The 17655-nt window shown below is 43.8% G+C and overlaps 1 protein-coding gene across 1 annotated transcript in view; it reads left to right on the plus strand.

Moving 5' to 3' along the window:
- LOC117350218 (phospholipid scramblase 1-like) overlaps positions 1 to 17444 on the plus strand; it is a 34203-nt gene extending 16759 nt beyond the window's left edge. The window contains exons 3-8 of the mRNA XM_033924336.1: positions 2707 to 3017; positions 3568 to 3610; positions 5174 to 5394; positions 12218 to 12382; positions 13233 to 13394; positions 14056 to 17444. Coding sequence (XP_033780227.1) covers positions 2707 to 3017; positions 3568 to 3610; positions 5174 to 5394; positions 12218 to 12382; positions 13233 to 13394; positions 14056 to 14115 — 962 coding nt within the window. The 3' untranslated portion in view covers positions 14116 to 17444. The remainder of the gene's footprint in view (positions 1 to 2706; positions 3018 to 3567; positions 3611 to 5173; positions 5395 to 12217; positions 12383 to 13232; positions 13395 to 14055) is intronic.
- The last annotated feature ends 211 nt before the right edge of the window (positions 17445 to 17655 follow it).

The following is a 17655-nucleotide window of genomic DNA, read 5'->3' on the forward strand; positions in this document are numbered from 1 at the left end:
GATGGAGGGGGGACGACATGCTTATTCAGGAGTTTTCAACATTTCTATCATGTACTTAAGAAATAACAATCCAGCGTTCCCCCCACGAATTCGCGGTTCGCCGACTCACTGATTCGCGGTATTCTCCGACCGCCTCTTCCTGTACTAAAGTCGGGCTGCACCAATCAGGAGCTGCGTGTCAAAGCAGCTCCCGATTGGTGTAGCCTGACTTCAGTAATAGGATGAGGCGGTTGGAGCATACCGCGAGTGATTTTTCTTCACTCGCCGGCGCTCCAGCTGCCCTCTCCTGCCTTTTGACAGGCGAAAAACCGTATTTGTGGTTTTTCGAAATTCGCGGGGGTTCCTGGAACAGAACCCCCGCGAATATCGGGGGTGGGAGTACTGTATTGGAGAGTTGCTGGAAAATTATCAGTACATCGTGGGATAGGCACGTGGGATCTCTTAGAGCAGGGGTGTCAAAGTCCCTCCTCGAGGGCCACAATCCAGCCGGGTCTTCAGGGTTTCCCCAATGAATATGCATGAGGTCTATTAGCATACAATGAAAGCAGCGCATGCAAATAGATCTCATGCATATTCATTGGGGAAATCCTGAAAACCCGACTGGATTGCGGCCCTCGAGGAGGGACTTCTGCACCCCTGTCTTAGAGAGAGGAAGAGATAGCGGTTACTGCGGATGGGCAGACAGGATGGGCCATTTGGCCTTTATCTGCCATCATGTTTCTATGTTTCTGTCGCAAAATCCTGGGGTTCACCAGGTCTTTGCTGGCTCCCGGTCACTCATAGAATCAGCGCCTTCAAAATTCTACTTTTGTCATTCAAAAGTCTGTCCTCGAATGAGCCACAATTTATTGATCAATCGCTCATCCCGTATAATATCTGGCGTTCACTTCGGTCCGTGGATCAAGAGCTGTTGACAGTCCCGTCTCTGAAAATTGTTGGGACTCGACGACAAGACATTGTCTCCGTGTCTGCGCCATTTAAGAGAGGAAGATCATCTTGGCACGCTTCAAAAATAACCTGAAAAGTTTCTTATTCAAAGATGCTTTCAGCCTTTAATTTTCTTTTAAAATGGATCGCCTTCCTTTTCCGATTATTTTTCTCTTTCCCACCCCTACCTTATCGTACGTTTCATGCATGTTACTTCTTTGGACTTTAAAAACAAGATTGTCGTTCTACCCCCCTCTATCCTTTTGTATAAGTTGGTTTGTATGTCAGTTTATTTTACGTTCAGGTCTTAAATTGTAATTATATGTCTTTTAATGCTTTTTTTATTATTTTATTTCGCTTAGTAAAACAAGTTAAGCAATCAACTCTAATTTTAATAAAAACTTGAAACTTTTTTGTATATTTATGAGTATTCTTGACCTTTATACATTTGCGATTTATAGGCTTGAGTTTCAAGCTTCAAGTTTATTTCGTATTTGATTAAATCGCTTTTTTCAAAGATTACAAAGCGATAAACCAAAAAAATATATATCTATTTTTAAAAGAGGTAGACGTACAAGGATAGGCAGACGTGCATTTCATAGGGAAATCGGGGAAGAACTACAATTTGATGTAGGAAAGAGAAGAAGTAAGGATAAAACATTAGGGGCTCCTTTTACCAAGGTGCACTAGCGTTTTTAGTGCACACTGAAGATTAGTGTGTGCTGACCCCGCGCTAAGCGGAAAATACTAACTTCTCTATGGTGGCATTAGCGCACAGCAATGTAACATGCACTAAAACCACTAGAGCACCTTAGTAAAAGGAGCCTTAGGAGTTATATTAGAAATAGAGAATGACACGGTGACAAAATTCATCACCGTGGGAAACCATCTTCATGTCATTCTTTAAAGAGAAGCGGAAGAATCAGAGTATGAATGGCCACAACCACTGACCCGTAAGCTTTGCTTTGAAGAAGGACTGAGGCTGAAACAGACACTACAGAATGACAGTCTCTGGTCTCCAGAGCAGATATTGTGATGTCATAATGCCTCATTCCACCAGTGCCTAAGAGCCAATCACATCAGTGATGTCACAATGGCTTCATTATCCTTGGCTCCCATAAGAATCAGGAGTATGAATGGCCACAACCACTGACCCGCAAGCTTTGCTTTGAAGAAGGACTGAGGCTGAAACAGACACTACAGAATGACAGTCTCTGGTATCCAGAGCAGATATTGTGATGTCATAATGCCTCATTCCACCAGTGCCTAAGAGCCAATCACATCAGTGATGTCACAATGGCTTCATTATCCTATACTTGGCTCCCATAAGAATCAGAGTATGAATGGCCACAAGCTTTGCTTTGAAGAATGCTGGTGTAGAAGGACCGAGGTTGAAATAGACACTAGAAAATGACATGGGATTATTTCCCGCGGTTATCCGCGGGGACGGAAACGGTGATGAATTTTGTCACCGTGTCATTCTCTATATTAGATCAGAACTTGCCTACTTCAAGTGGAAAGTAACTCAGCTAAAAAAGCCAATGAATTAAAGGCGTCTCTAGACAAGAAACTTTAAATTGGTTGAGTTATCCAGAAGGGTGCCATTTTGATGTTTGATGTCACTTGGGAGACTTGCTCTTTGGGACTGTAGAAGGAGGGGGGGGTTACTGCTTTTAGGGTTAACTTTTTTAAAATGTAAATTGATTAGGTGTAGAAAGGAAATTCAACAAACATTTAACTATTCTCTCTTTCTCTCTCTCTGTCTATCTGAAATCTCAGGCTACCCTGTCCCACATCACGGCTACCCTGTCCCTCAACCCGGCTACCCTTTTCCGCAGCCCGGTTACCCTTCTCCTCAGCCTCCTTATCCTGACCCTAATCAGCCTGCTCCCTTACCTGGATTCCATGCCTACCCTTTTGCCCCAGGGGGTGACATCCCTCCCCAGCAGCCCCCACCCCACGGATATCTAGGACCAGGATTAGATCCGTCAACTTCTCAACAGGCACCGGGAACAGATCCGCGGAGCCCCATCGCTCCCTATATGCCATTAGTCAAGGGCATCCCACCCGGACTGGAGTATCTGACCCAGGTAAGGCTGACTTTCTCACTACCACCAATCTGGGATCACTGGGAATGGGCCAGTTCTGGGACTTGTGGTTTTCTGCTTTTCTTAACCAACTTGTCATTGTAAGTTCATAGATATAGTGGCCAGAGATGGGGAAAGAACCAGCAATGGTTCAGCCTATGTGTGGTGGGCCGGAGCCAGTTGACTAGTTGATTAATGTTGTCGCCAGCTTGCTGTGGTTGCCAGCTTATAGAAAGCAAACCGGAGTGGATTGTAAAGTTTTCTTGTTAACCTATACGAGGGGTGGGGGAGGGGAGGGTTAACAGATTTTACGTCAGTAAAATCCGGAACCCAAGACCAATTGAAAATGAATCGGATTGCCATATTTATAGGCAAGAAAGAAAAAGGGGGAAAAAAGGTCAAGCTGAGAACGAGTCAAGTCGGTGCTTTGATTCGTTCTCGGCGACCAGAATTTTCGTTACAGTAGTCAAGACCATGGACTCCTCTCTCTCGACAGAAGTGAAAATATCTGTGAGCGATTGCTCATGTAACTGTATCTGGTTTTCGTTTTCAGATTGACCAGATTTTAATTCATCAGAAAGTCGAGCTCATAGAAGGTAAGAAGGCCCTCTTTTTCCTGTTCTTTTAATTGAAAAACCATGGCCATCTCTAGGCCTATATCGCCTTCAAGCGCACTACAAAATCAAGGCAGAGCTGGTAGAAATGAGCGGACGCACCAGCCAAAGTACAGATGAGCTGCCATCCGTAAAGATGATTTTCTCTCGTCGTAGGCTCCCAGCTAGAAAATCTTATTTACCAGTTCACAGGGGACACTTCGAAGTGTCCCCTGAAGAAGACTTTTTGAAACAACGAAACTGGGATCTTTGTTGGGACCTACTGTTCCTAATAAAGACTTGTTTTGGTTGTTAAGTCATCCTCCTTCCTTCCTTTTTTTTTTTTTTTTTTGCTTGTATCCCAAGGCGAGGAACTCTTCTGTTTGCCTGTTCGCCACCACTGGTACCCATGGGGGAGAATTCAGTAAAGGCTGCCCAAATTTAGATACCAGGATGATGTGCAGATGGGAACTAGGATAGATTTATGGATATGGCGAAGATGCCGCTGCCAAAGACGAACTGTCTTATAGGAAAAAAAGAACCCTAAGCGCGCATGTGCACTCCTGCGGCCACAGACCTACAGATCAGGGATCACGGATCACGCAAGTAGGAGTGCGCATGTGCGCTTAGGGTTTTATCATTATAGACAAGCATGGCTTGAAGAAGAGTTTATGGTGATGTAACGAACTTGCAACACTTCTCCCTCCGTATTTGCGGTTTCAGCAATCGCGGTTTCGATTATTCACGGTTTTTAACTTGCTGGCTCCTCCCCCCCCCAAATTACGTCAGCTTGCCTAGAGAAATCGCTGAGCGTTTGCAGAGAAAAATCGCCGATTCCCGGCACTTTCTTCGCCGTGTTTTGCCTCTCCTTCAGGAACAGGCCAGGTCTCCCACCGTGTTATTCGCGGCTTCACCATATTCACGATGGTTTTTTAATAGGCAACAACGCATAACGTATGAAAAAGTTATTCGCGTTTTTTTCTGTATTTGCGGTTCTGTTAATCCCCTATCACAGCGAAGACGGAGGGAGAAGTGTATAAGGGGCATAGGATTGAGATGGATGTGTGAAGCAGGATGGCTTCAGAAGACAAGCAGAGGATGGTTGAGATGGATTGAGTTATAGGAGTGATGAAAAATGAGATCTTGGCCGTCTGGAATTCCCTCCCTATTTACTTAAGGGAAGAAAACAATCTGGATAAATTTAAGAGCAAGCTTTCTTTTTAAGGATGCATTTGATAATTAGAAAGCTCGACTAGGAGTTTCGTTCCAATTCCATAACTTCTCTGAGGTTCATTGTTCTCTCCCTTCCTATTGTTTTTTACCATAATTGTCTTCTCTTCTGTCAACACTTTGTATTTCTTTTCCCATCCTTTCCTCTTGTTTTAATATGTTTGTAAAGTTAGTCTTCAGTATGTTTCGTAAGGTTTAGTTCTTTGTTTGTTTTGTTGCCCCTTTAATTTTGTAATTTTACGGCTAGGTTCAATCGCTTAGAATTTTTGAATGTGATCGATCAAATTTATAATAAACTTGAACTTAATAACTGCATGAAACCATCCTCCCTTTCAGCTTTCATCAGCTTTGAGACCAAAAACAAATACGAGATCCGAAACAGCTTGGGCCAGAAGATCTACTTCGCCAAGGAAAAATCGGATTGCTGTACCCGCAACTGCTGCGGGTCCCTGCGCCAGTTTGACATGAAGATTCTCGACCCTTCGGACCGGGAGGTCATCCGTTTCATCCGACCCTTCCGATGCGTCACCTGCTGGTGCCCCTGCTGCCTCCAAGAGGTTAGACCCGGGGAGGGAGGGGTGGGAAGGCTTCTGGTTAACGCTGGAACCTGCCCACCGGCGGCCTAGCCGGGGTGAGAGGCGCCAGGGGCGGCGGCACCCTCTTCTACTCCTTCCACGCCCCCTCCTGCCGTGCACCCCCTTCCCGTCCCCCGGGCCTGGTTAACGTTTGTGGCGCGAGCAGCCACCTTGACCTGCCGCTCGCGCCAGCGTTGGGTTTTGATCCGACGTCACTCCCTAGGCGCATGTCCAGGAAGTGAAGTCGGAGGAAGAGCCGACGTTGGAGCGAGCGGCAGGTTGGGGGTTGTCTGCTCACGCAGGGAACGTTAAAAGAGAGACGTGGGGGAGGCGATTCTGAAACCGGTGCCGATACGTGCGCTTTTAAGGCAGCTACCGACATCGGCGTCAGTTCGGAGAATCAGGGCCAAAGATTTTTTTCCCCTGGCTTGAATAGTTTTATTTTGTCTTAGCCTGGCTCTCTTCAGGGAAACTGCTTGTAACTCTTCAAATTTGACACGTCCTGCCATTAATTACCGTGTGCTGTCCCAGTCCTGCTGTGTCTTATCTTTAATCTCTAGCTAGGTTCTCTGGTATGTGTACCCTCATAAATTCCTTCCAAGGGGGGAAGGGGAGGGTCCTCATGGAATTTTCTCACATAAGCCTTTACGACTACAGGTTTCAGGTTTATTTAAAAATTTGGATATACCGCCTTATCAAAATTCAAAGCGGTTTTACATAATATATAAAAACAAAGAGTAGAAAGGCATACGTTAAAAACAAATTATAATTATTAAAACAGACCGCCAAACACACAGACGAACATTAACTTCCCGAAACAAAATGAAAAAGGGTAGAAATACATTTGCGTAATGAAAAAGAGAGGGCGAAAGATCAAAATAAAAAGGAGGGAACAAAAAATAAATAATCTAGCACTTTGTATGAATAAGAAAAGCAAGGAGCGAAGTTCCATTACCGTCCTTAAAAGGACTATTATATTCCAAATGCGTCTTTAAAAAGAAAGGCCTTCAAGCTACTTTTAAATTTATCAAGTGATGAACTTTCTCTTATATAATTTGGTGCTGAGTTCCAGACGGTAGGGGCCGTCACGGAAAAGATATTAGTACGCATGGTGCCAATGTGTCTTAAAGAGGGAATGGATAACAGGTTTTTTTTTGGTTTTTTTTTTTTTTTTTAAATCTTTATTCATTTTTGACTCTTACAACAAGTGAAAATCAACATAATAAAACATTTTTCACATATCACTTGTATTTACAATCAAATATTCTTGTAAGATAAGATAAATACCCCCCCCCTTTTTATCAATATTCCTAATTCCATCTGATATATATTTCCCACCCCAACCCCACATATATACTACCCATGTGCTAAGATATCTGATCATTAGAGTAATTAGTCAATGGTCCCCATATTTTTTTGAAATTATGAAGATTCCCTTGTTGTAATGCAATCATCTTTTCCATCTTATATATGTGACACACTGAATTCCACCAAAATGTATAATTTAATTTAGTACAGGTTTTGATTAGAAGAATGTAATGTGCGATGGGGGGGTGTGGGGGATTAATAACTATAATATAGTGCTATGGGCCCTGGAGAATCCCAGGGAAAGAAGGTAGTCATTTCATGTCTAGACTATAGCAATGCTTTATATAAAGGCATCACTAAGAAAGAAATAAAACGCCTCCCAAATTATTCAAAATACTGCCATTAAAATCATTTCCAAAAGCTCGAAAATTCGATTATGTCACACCACTTTTGATTAACACCCATGGGCTTCCCACAGATCATCGAATTACTTATAAAATAATGTTACCGATACATAAAACCGTAGCTTCCGGTCTACCTGATTTCATCAACAAGTTCATAGCTCAGCAGTTGATGCAAATGCTCGTGTCTAGTTGTAGTTAGACGCGTAGAGAGTGTCTGAATGACCAGTAGGGTCCTCAGTGAGTGACCAGTGACAGGAAGGTCTGGAGTGGATCAGTGGTATCCTGGCTAATGGTGACTGGCAGAGAGACTTGAGGGACCAGTAGCAACCAGTAGAGAGATTGGTAATGCTACCGGAAGCAGCCAGAAGACCCAGATGACTTAGAGGTCCTTAACTGATGGTGACCAGTGAGTGTTCGACAGAGGGATCAGAGGGGACCAGTGGCAACCAGCGTGGATGAGGAAGGAGATTTGGGAAATCTGCATTCATATACTCAAAAGATCATTAAAAAAAAAAAAATGAACAAGAAACCATCCTTGTTCAGAAGAAAGAATGTTTTAGATCAGAGCTTCCCAAGCTTGTCCTGGGAATCCTACAGCCAGTTGGTGTTGTGTAGGATATCCATAATAAATATGCATGAGAAAGATCTGCATAGGCAGGAGAATCGGTGTATGCAAATGGCTCTTAGGCAGAAAAAACAGCCAGCTGTGGGATCCTCAGGACATGTCTGGGCATGCCTTGCGGTATGATGAAGCTCTGAGGTGAGAGGAGCGACCTCAGGAAATATTTCTTCCTTGACAGGATAGTGGATGAATAGAGCAACCTTTCCCGGGGTTGTTGTGGTGCTGGTGGAAACAAAAACCATGATAGTTTAAGATAACACGGGAGTGTCCCAGAGATTTCCTGATTGTGAAGACATAAGAGGAGGGTCACAGATCAGATCCGCTGCAGTGTGTGGCACTGCAGCAGGAAGGTCAGAGTTTCCCTGTTGAAGGAGGGAGATTTGAGGCCAGTCCTGGTTTTTTGATATTCCCACCATGATGCATTATGGAACCTGTAGCATCTGATTCAAACACCACACTGCTTTGGGATGTACGCTCTAAACCAGGACTGGCCTGAATCTTTCCCTCCTGAAAGTTGGTCACCTGTTGGCTCTGGAAGAGGCTGGCAGACTCGAAGGCCCCACAAATCCCTTTTCAGCTGTCGTATTCTGAGTTTGTGTGTGCTCTTTTCAAACTAAACTAAAGCTTAACTTTGTATACCGAGCCATCGTTCTGAGAAGGCTCGACTCGGTTTACAGCAATTAAATAAACAGGGAATGATTTGCAAATTATAAATACACTTCCCCCTCCCCATTCGCGGTTTCGGCAATCGCGATTTCACATATTCGCGATTTTTGGGGGAGGGGGAAAAAAGAAAAAAACAACCCATCGTTAAGTCTTCCCCCCCGGCATCCCGGCCTTACCTGGTGGTCTAGCGGGCTTTCGGGGCAGGAGCGATCTTCCTACGCTCCTGCCCCGTGCAGATCGCCATTAGGAAATAGCTGTAGGGAGTTCCCGTCGTAGTCTCGAAAGACTACGGGAACTCACAGCAGCCATTTCCTAATGGCGATCTGCACGGGGCAGGAGCGTAGGAAGATCGCTCCTGCCCCGAAAGCCCGCTAGACCACCAGGTAAGGCCGGGAAGGCGGGAGGGAGGCTGGGGTGGGTCAGAGCCGGATATTTGCGGTTTTTTGCCATTCGCGGTCCGGCTCTGCCCCTATCCCCCGTGAATCCGGAGGGAGAAGTGTAGACGATAATAGCAAAATTTCAAAAGAATTGGTTTTCAAAATGTTTGGCAAATAGAGTAATTTTTAAAGATTTACGGAAAAATTGAAACGAACTGGAACTCCTTAAAAAAAAGAGGGGAGATCATTCCAGAGTTGAGAGAGTTTAAAGATCAACGATTGACTGAAGATCTTGACTCCTTTAATCCCTTTTTTAGAAGGAAGGGAGAGTTTAAATTGTTGGATACCTCTTGCAAAGGAGAATCGGTAAATGTCCAAAATAAAGGAATAAGAGGATTAAAGATGTAGAATTTTAAAAGAAATACATGGGCATTTCAATTGAATTCTAAAATAAACCGGGAGCCAATGAAGACTCTGAAGCAAAGGGGGGTCACATGGTCAAATTTACATTTTCCAAAGATCAGCTTCGCAGCAGAATTCTGAATTAATTGTAATCTATGAAGACAAATGTTTGTAATGCCGAGGTAAGATAGCGTTACAGTAATCAAGACGAGATAATAGAATCGATTGAACTAAGATAGAAAAATGATGGTGATGGAAAATATGTCTAGCCTTCCTCAGCGTTCGCAAACTAAAGAAGCTTTTCAATTTTATATCATGGCCTCTTTATTAAACTTCTTTTTCATTAAAAAATATATAGTTCTTTTTTTTTTTTTTAATTTCTTTATTCATTTTTTCATATTACAACAAGTGTATCAGAAAAATACATATATTCTTATAAACACACACTTGATTTTCCTTCATGAATACTTTAAGTACAATATATCATATTCATATTTTTATAATGTTTTAGATAATATGTAAATCATTTAATATGTATGACAAATATAAATAAAATAAAAAGCCCCCCAAGCCCTCCCTTCCTATTTCAGAAAATCTAACCTAATACTTAAAAATGCATTAATTAAGTCATACATATTATGAGGTAAATACAATAATACCCACCCAGATCCCCACTTAACAAAGCTCTTATTATGGGAAAATGTTATTAATCATTACAAAAATCTGCTAATGGTCTCCAAATCTTCAGAAATTGACCAAAATAACCTTTCTGTGTTGCTATTGTGCGCTCCATTTTATATATATGGCATACCGAATTCCACCAAAAGTTTTAACTTAATCTGTCATAATTTTTCCAGTTACATGTTATTTGTTGAATTGCTACTCCAGTCAATATGAATAAAAGTTTATTATTATGTGACGAAATTTGACTTTTTGCTCTCATTGTTGTACCAAATAAAATAGTATCGTAAGTCAAGGCTACTGGATTGTCCATCATCCTATTGATTTGAGGCCAATATATAGTTATTTTAATCCATGACTATCTCTTTCTCCTATCTCCCTCCTCTAAGACAGAGGCTCCCAACCCATTCTCTTAATGCACCATATGGCTGGAACAGGCCGCCTGAATCGATACGTCGTGCTCCGTCCATAGCAGCGTTCAAATCCAAGCTAAAAGCCCCCTTTTTTAAATCTGTTTTCAACGCCTAACTCCTACTCACTGCTGTCAGATACCTAGACCCACTGTATCATTTCCTCTACCATAATCTCCCCAAACCCCCAAATGTCCTGTCTAAATGAGCTTGTAAGCTCTTCTGAGCAGGGACCGTCGATTGTATGTTCAAATGTACAGCGCTGCGTACGCCTTCCAGCGCTTTAAGAAATAATAAATAGTAGTAGTAGCCAGTCTGGTTTCAGGATATCTGCCACACGCTTTTTTTCCCCCTATCTCAGGGATGGGCAACTCCGGTCCTCGAGGGCCGGAATCCAGTCGGGTTTTCGGGATTCCCCCAATGACTATGCATTGAAAGCAGTGCATGCAAATAGATCTCGTGCCTATTCATTGGGGAAATCCAGAAAACCCGACTGGATTCCGGGACCTCGAGGACCGGAGTTGCCCACCCCTGCCGTATCTCATGTTTTTTTTTTCATCGTGGCTATTCAGATACAATGCAAAAAGGAGACTGCAGGGCTGATGTACTTGATGCTGGGAAACTTTATTTTAATCAATAAAACGTTGTTTATAGTGGCCCACCTTTGTTTAGAAATGAAGACCCACATTGAGTCCACAATAGAATTTCTAATGAATACATGTTCTGGGGGGTTAATCACAAGAATGGGTGAAAGCCTCTTTGATGGTTCAGCTCTACTGGAGTTATTGTGTTCATTTCAAAGATGGTTCTCTGCTCAGCTTCGATATTAAGATAAACCCAACCAGATATTAAGATAAACCAGGAGAACCAGTGTTTCTCAACTCGGTCCTCTAGTTTTCAGGGTATCCGCAATGACTCCAGCTTATCCAAAATACCGCAGCCAAGCTGATTTTTGCAAAACGCAAATTCGACCACGTCTCCCCCCACGACTTACCCATCTTCACTGGCTCCCAGTGCTCTCCAGAATTCATTTCAAATGCTCCTGTCTGGCTTTCAAGATCATTCCCGGCGTCCTTCCGCCCCTAATCCCACTATCCTTTAACGCCTGCTACCACCAGATCCGCCCACAGTATCTCTCTACACGGTATTCTCTACGCAGGCAAACTGGGAAAATTCCCTCCTCTCCAAAATCACAGGCCTTTGGAACGATCTCACTATCCCGCTGCGGAACCTGGGCTCCCTCCAATTATCCCGCAAACAATTGAAAACCTGGCTCTTTTCTAACATATAATCATTTTTTCTAACCTAAAATCATTTCTTCTGTTTATATTCCCTCTATTCATATACTCTTGTAAATCTTTCTCCTCTCTTCTTATATTTTTAAGCTTTGTAAACCGTGCCAAGCTCTACTTCCGTGGAGATGATGCGGTATATGAACTTAAGGCTTAGTTTAGTTTAGAACACAGGTGTCAAAGTCGGTCCTCGAGGGCCAGAATCCAGTCGGGTTTTCAGGATTTCCCCCATGAATCTGCATGAGATCTAGTTGCATGCACTGCTTCCAATGCATATTCATGGGGGAAATCCAGAAAACCCGACTGGATTCCGGCCCTCGAGGAGGGACTTTGACACCCCTGGTTTAGAATATGCATAAAAGTGCATATAATGGAGGCAGTGCATGCAAATCAAGTTGATGCATATTGTGGATATCCTGAAAACCAGAACCGAGCCGAGAACTCCTGCTTTAAGGTACATGCAGTCGGATCGGTAGGTCTCACTGGGGAGCTCCTGTTCCATTTGGCTTGTCCTTCTCTGGGCTGCTTTGCCCTGCCTAGACTCTCCCGGAGATTAAGCCCCTAAAACTGGATGCAGCAGGTGAGGTCTGACTGGATGTGGGCGGCTCAATGAATCTTGTCTCTTCTGTAACCCTTTTCCCAGCTGGAGGTGCAGTCTCCCCCGGGCACCACCATCGGATTTGTCATCCAGAACTGGCACGCTTTTCTCCCCAAGTTTTCCATCCAGAATGCCTCCAAGGAAACCGTGTTGAAGGTGGTGGGTCCTTGCCTGGCCTGCAACTGTTGCTGCGGTGATGTCAACTTTGAGGTATAACAGTGCGGCAGGGTTTAGGGGGGTGTGGGCGATGCAAGGCCGGTGCCAGAGGGGGCCCCCATACCTGCCCAGAGCTGACGTAGGCATAGCCCGTTGGCAAGCTTTGGGTTCTCCTAAATTTCTACCCTGGGTGGGTGGTTGGATGGGGTGCATGCAGACACAGCTCGGCGTCTATCCCTCAAACAGTGACATCTTCTGAAGGGACCTGTAAGTTCAGGGGGAGAGGAAAGAAAGTTATATGATAAATACAAAGTGAAAAAGAAGCAGGCCTAGAGAGAGGAGAATATGGTGGGGGAGAAGAGAAGCACTTGAGAGAAACAGAATAGAGAAGGAAAGCGAACAAGCAAGAACCTTAGGGAGAGACATCCACTGAAAAGAAAGGGAGATGTAGACAGAGGGAGCATCGTGTGAATTCTAAAACAGGAAGTTGCATCATAAGGAGGAGTTTGGCAGTGGGAAGGCCGCAGGAAGGCCTGTGTAGAGGCTGGCTCACTCTTCTACAAGCTGACATTAATGTTTTTGCAGTATGCTGATCGCCATCGGTTCCTGACCATGCTGATACCTTCTATTCACATTTGAACATGCCTTTATGGTGCCGAAACACTGGCCGTGCTGAGTCAGAATTATTTCAGAACTTGATTAAAGATCCCAGTTGGGAGCATCTCTCTGCCTCTTCTTTATATTTGTCTTGGATATCATAGAGATTCTCCATCCGTCCTCTTGGACCATTCTAAAACCCCACCAGTCTTGCTCAACTCGGCCTCCCCTAAACAAGAGGTTGGAGGAGGGCTTTGGTGCTCCTTCCCCCGACTCAGTGGCTAACTCTCATCTTCTTTCTTCACAGGTGAAGAGCCGTGATGAATCACAGAGTGTGGGGAGGATCAGCAAACAGTGGAGCGGGCTCCTGAAGGAAGTCTTCACTGATTCAGACAACTTCGGCATCCAGTTCCCCATAGACCTGGACGTGAAGATGAAGGCCGTGCTGCTGGGAGCCTGCTTCCTCTTGGTGAGTAGACGGAGTACCATTGGGAGCGTGGCCAGGACTAGCGAGCTCTGAAATCTCTACTAGGTAGAAATGATATTGCAGGAAGGTTAGAAGGCAGCATTTGGCTTGCTTTTGCAGACAGTTTCAAGATCTGTAGAGACAACGGAGACTCCAGAAAGAGCATAAAAGATTGTGTGACTGGAAGACAGATTTCAGTACAGTACTCCCCCGAACGGAACCCCCGCAAATTTTGAAAAACCGCAAATGCGGTTTTTCGCCTGTCAAAAGGCAGGGAAGGCAGGAGAGGGCAGCTGGAGCACTGGTGGAAGAAGAAAATCACTCACGGTCTGCTCCGACTGCCTCTTCAGTAAAGTCGGGCTATACCAATAAGGAGCTGCTTTGACATACTCTGTATTTGTGATTTATAAAATGACAAATGTACAGAATATTGTTTTTATACTTTAATAAAATAAGTTCAGTATAAAATTATAACTATTCGAGGCTTAGCTCTCGGGGACCAATTTTCCCCCACATCATTATCTAGTTTGAACCCACAACCTCGGGGGGGGGGGGGGCTGAGGCTGTAGTTTTAACCACCGCCCCACACGCTCCCCTGTTTTCTCATCATTGTCCCTTTGATTTAGCTGATTGATTTATTCTTTTTTTTTTCCCTCTCTTCTAGGACTTCATGTTCTTCGAGAGAGTGGGACACGACAAAGAAAGGAACACGGTCTTAAGTTAGAGAAGCAAGAAGATACCCAGAAACCTTATGTATACTAAATAAAATAAAATAAAAAAAACACCCCCAAAAAGGCAGAGAGGAACCAAGATGGGGGAAAAAAGACAGTGACTACAACCATCCTGCAGTTCTCCCAGATCAGATCCTCAGACTGAGACAGATAACGTCTGCCTTCTCTCTGCTAAATGTAGCGTGATCCTTTATAGATCCTTGGGCGAGTCGGAGACCTCCATGAAGCTCCCATGAAGACCTTGGCTGCCTATAGTTGAAGAGACAGTGCAATGCTACAAGATGGCACTGGGGCCCAGCTTTAGCTTTATTTGAGGTGATCTAGCTCGGTGGGCCCATTTGCTTTCTAAACTGTCACGATGTATGGTGTCACCTGCTGCCTTCGCTCAAGAGAGGCCAGTGCTACCTACCTAGCTGGTGGCTATTAATACAGGACAGCCTGAGGTAGAGCACTTTACAAGGCCGCTTACCCGGAACGAGTCATGAAAATGTTGCCGCTTTTGGACCCTGCATCTGCCTTTAATATTTTGCTTGCGTTTTCTCTGTTCTGTTGGTTGGTTTTATTTGTTTTCTTGCTGAGGTGAATGGGATGGCAAAAAAAAAAAAAAAAAAGCCAAGAGTTGATTACGGGACCAGTACCTCATTCCTGTACATCTACATTGGCTTGAGTTAGATGTTTAAAGACCCAAAGCCAGAGTTCATGTTAGAGAGATTTGGTATAGGTATATATTGCTGGAATGAGATACTTTGGCAGAGCTGTGGGCCCTCGGCACTGGAAAGCAGAGGTGCTACAGGGTAGGAATAAGGTGTGTGTGTGAGTGTAGTTAACCCCTACTGGACCACTTTTTTGTTATTGTTAAATTTGATTCTAACTTTTCAGTGCCAACCTTTCCCACCAGCATATGAAGTGTAAAATTAAGCATACAACCAGCAAAGTTAGATGCTAACCCCCCCTTAAAAAAAAAAAACGTTCAGAAGAGTGGCTGAATCTGTGTGTCCCTTTTCTAAGCAGCTTGCGATACCGGTGCCTCAAACTCAAGTGGCCAAATTCTCCTGCACACGTCCGCGTCCTAATAAGTACCAACCTGCACCAGTTCCAAAAAGGCCCAGTTCTGTCTCATTCGACACGAGCGCCTTCGATTTGCGTCTGCTGCTGAAGCAGTTTTGATTACGGTAAATCCTGGAAGTTCTCGAAAAGCAGAGGGGCATCCTCTTTGGGGGAATAAGAGGACTTTTGTAGCACCGGGGAAGCTGTAGAATTTTTTGTTTGTTTCTGAGCTGACCTTCTGCTGGAGCCAAAGCACTGCAAGATTGATTATGGGAGACCGGAGGCAAGATAGAAGAATATATATAAGTTTTCAATAAGAAATATAGGGCCTCGTGCACTGTTAGAAAAGACAAGCTAGGCCTTGTAGAAGAGTGTTTTCATTAATACATAGATAGTACAAGGGACATAGCACTGTACAAGAATACCAGACACAACTCTGCAGACCTACGTGTACAAGTACATTACTGATGCAAATAGGATAGGCTCGAAAATTTGGCAGTCTTAGAGCACATAATGCCTTAATGCCCTCTGGCTACTGGCCCTGAAGCAGTGGACTTAGAACGTTGTCCACGAAATGCTGGCCGCGTCGGCTTAGGCAATACACTAACTAAACAATGGGACGCTCAAGCTACAATGAAAACTGCTTGAGATAAGTAACTCAGCTGTCAATTGTTTTTTTTAACTAAGCGAGTAATGCACTTTGAATAAGTTAAAAGTTAAATTTTATAAGGTTGGACTTTTAATTACATTATTTAAGCTTCACTAAAGGAAAAAATTCTTCCCCAAAAAAATTTACTTAAAAAAAACTATTAAGTCCAGGTTTTTTTGGCCTATGACTGGAGTATGGAGCTGTAACACTACGCTGACCGTCCAGTCCATGATAGGGCTACGCGTATGTTCCGAATCTGAGGCCTTTTTTCCTGAACAAGATTATGCGACCTGTTTGGTGTATTTCTCATATTAAGTGGTATATGCTTTATATATGAGTATAGGATATTTTGACCACTTGGGTTGATAACATTTAGTTTCTGATGCAAATAGGAGACATTTAGGCTAAATGGGAAGACGGGGGGCTGTTTTAGAAATAGTGGGGGGTCTGACCATCGAGTTCCAGGTGTTCAGGAACCAACTGAATTAGTCCTTGATTTTTTTTCCCCCTTTGCATACTGGGACTAGTAGTTCTTGTGTTGATATTTTAATGGGAAACATATGTTAATGCTGCGGGATACAACCAGGACTGCATTATCCCGGCTTCGGACTGGTATCTGTAAGTAAGATGATAATATCATTAGATATCAACAGATGAACCAGTTAATCAAACCAGTCTGCCCAGTTCTTCCTGTCCACGGTACTAAGGGTATATCTAGGTTGCCAGTCACAGAGCGTACCCACTTGTAGGGTATCGCTTCTTGTTCAGGTCCATTTTTGCTGCCTACCTCTGGTTCTCTACCATCCTGAAGAGCTGAGCATTCAAGTTGCCTTGCTAAATCTAACCGCATCAGCCATTTCCCCTGGTCTTACCACGAAACTTTAATTTGAACAGCTACCAAAGCTAATACAGGTGTTGCACAACATCCAGCTGCTGTGGCCTTGCCATGTGGCCGGTGCTGCCAACCTGCTGTCATTACCCTGGTTGGTTTAATGGAGGTTTGAATCCTGCTAGTAACAATGCATCATCCTTTTTTTTCCCTCCTCATGTTTTCCCTTGCAGGAATGATGGGGTGGGTTGTTCCAATCCTGCAGCTCTCTCACGATGCTCTTTGCCTATATCGGTTCTGAGCACACGTGAATTCTGTCACAGTACAGGTTGGTGGGTCCATTCGTCTTCCTCCCAGCACAGAAAGAAAAGGGAGACAAGGCGATTTTAAGCCTCTCTAAGAATTCTCGAATGTGAATGAAGAGGCAGGCCACGGCTGTGCCACTGATTTTCCTGATGGCTTTTACAAAGTTTGGGACATTGTGCTATAGAAGCAGGGTGATAAAACCAGATTGCAAGTGATGTAATCTGCCTAGTAGCCACAGGATGGTGCTGTTGCTTTACAAATCAAGAAGTTAACATTTAAGCAATACTGAAAGATATTTCAGACATCTTAGGAAGAGAGCGGGGGTTACTTTGAGGAATTTGAGCATGGTTTGTTAGAGGTTCTTCTATTGGCTACAACCTCATTCACTTACTGAAACACGAATCCAGCCATGTGGAATTTATTTATTTTACAAAAACCAGCAAATCCACAGAACATGCCTAGAGCAGGTTATGTAACTTGAAAGCGTAGACTAGAAGTTTAATTATATTTAACAAAGCATGCAAGACAACGCTATGAAAAGCTTTATAAAGCAATCTGGTAAAATAGCACTGTAAAACTCAGAGACAACGTTATCAAAAGGCTTGAATAAAACAAAATTGAATTATGGTGTCTGGATCTCTTTGGGGAGGGAGGGGTTCAGAGAACGGACTGAGCTGGGCCTGGTTTTAAACTCCCCTGCCC

This window comes from Geotrypetes seraphini, chromosome 16, assembly GCF_902459505.1.
Source record: "Geotrypetes seraphini chromosome 16, aGeoSer1.1, whole genome shotgun sequence".
In the NCBI taxonomy this organism is placed as follows: domain Eukaryota; kingdom Metazoa; phylum Chordata; class Amphibia; order Gymnophiona; family Dermophiidae; genus Geotrypetes; species Geotrypetes seraphini.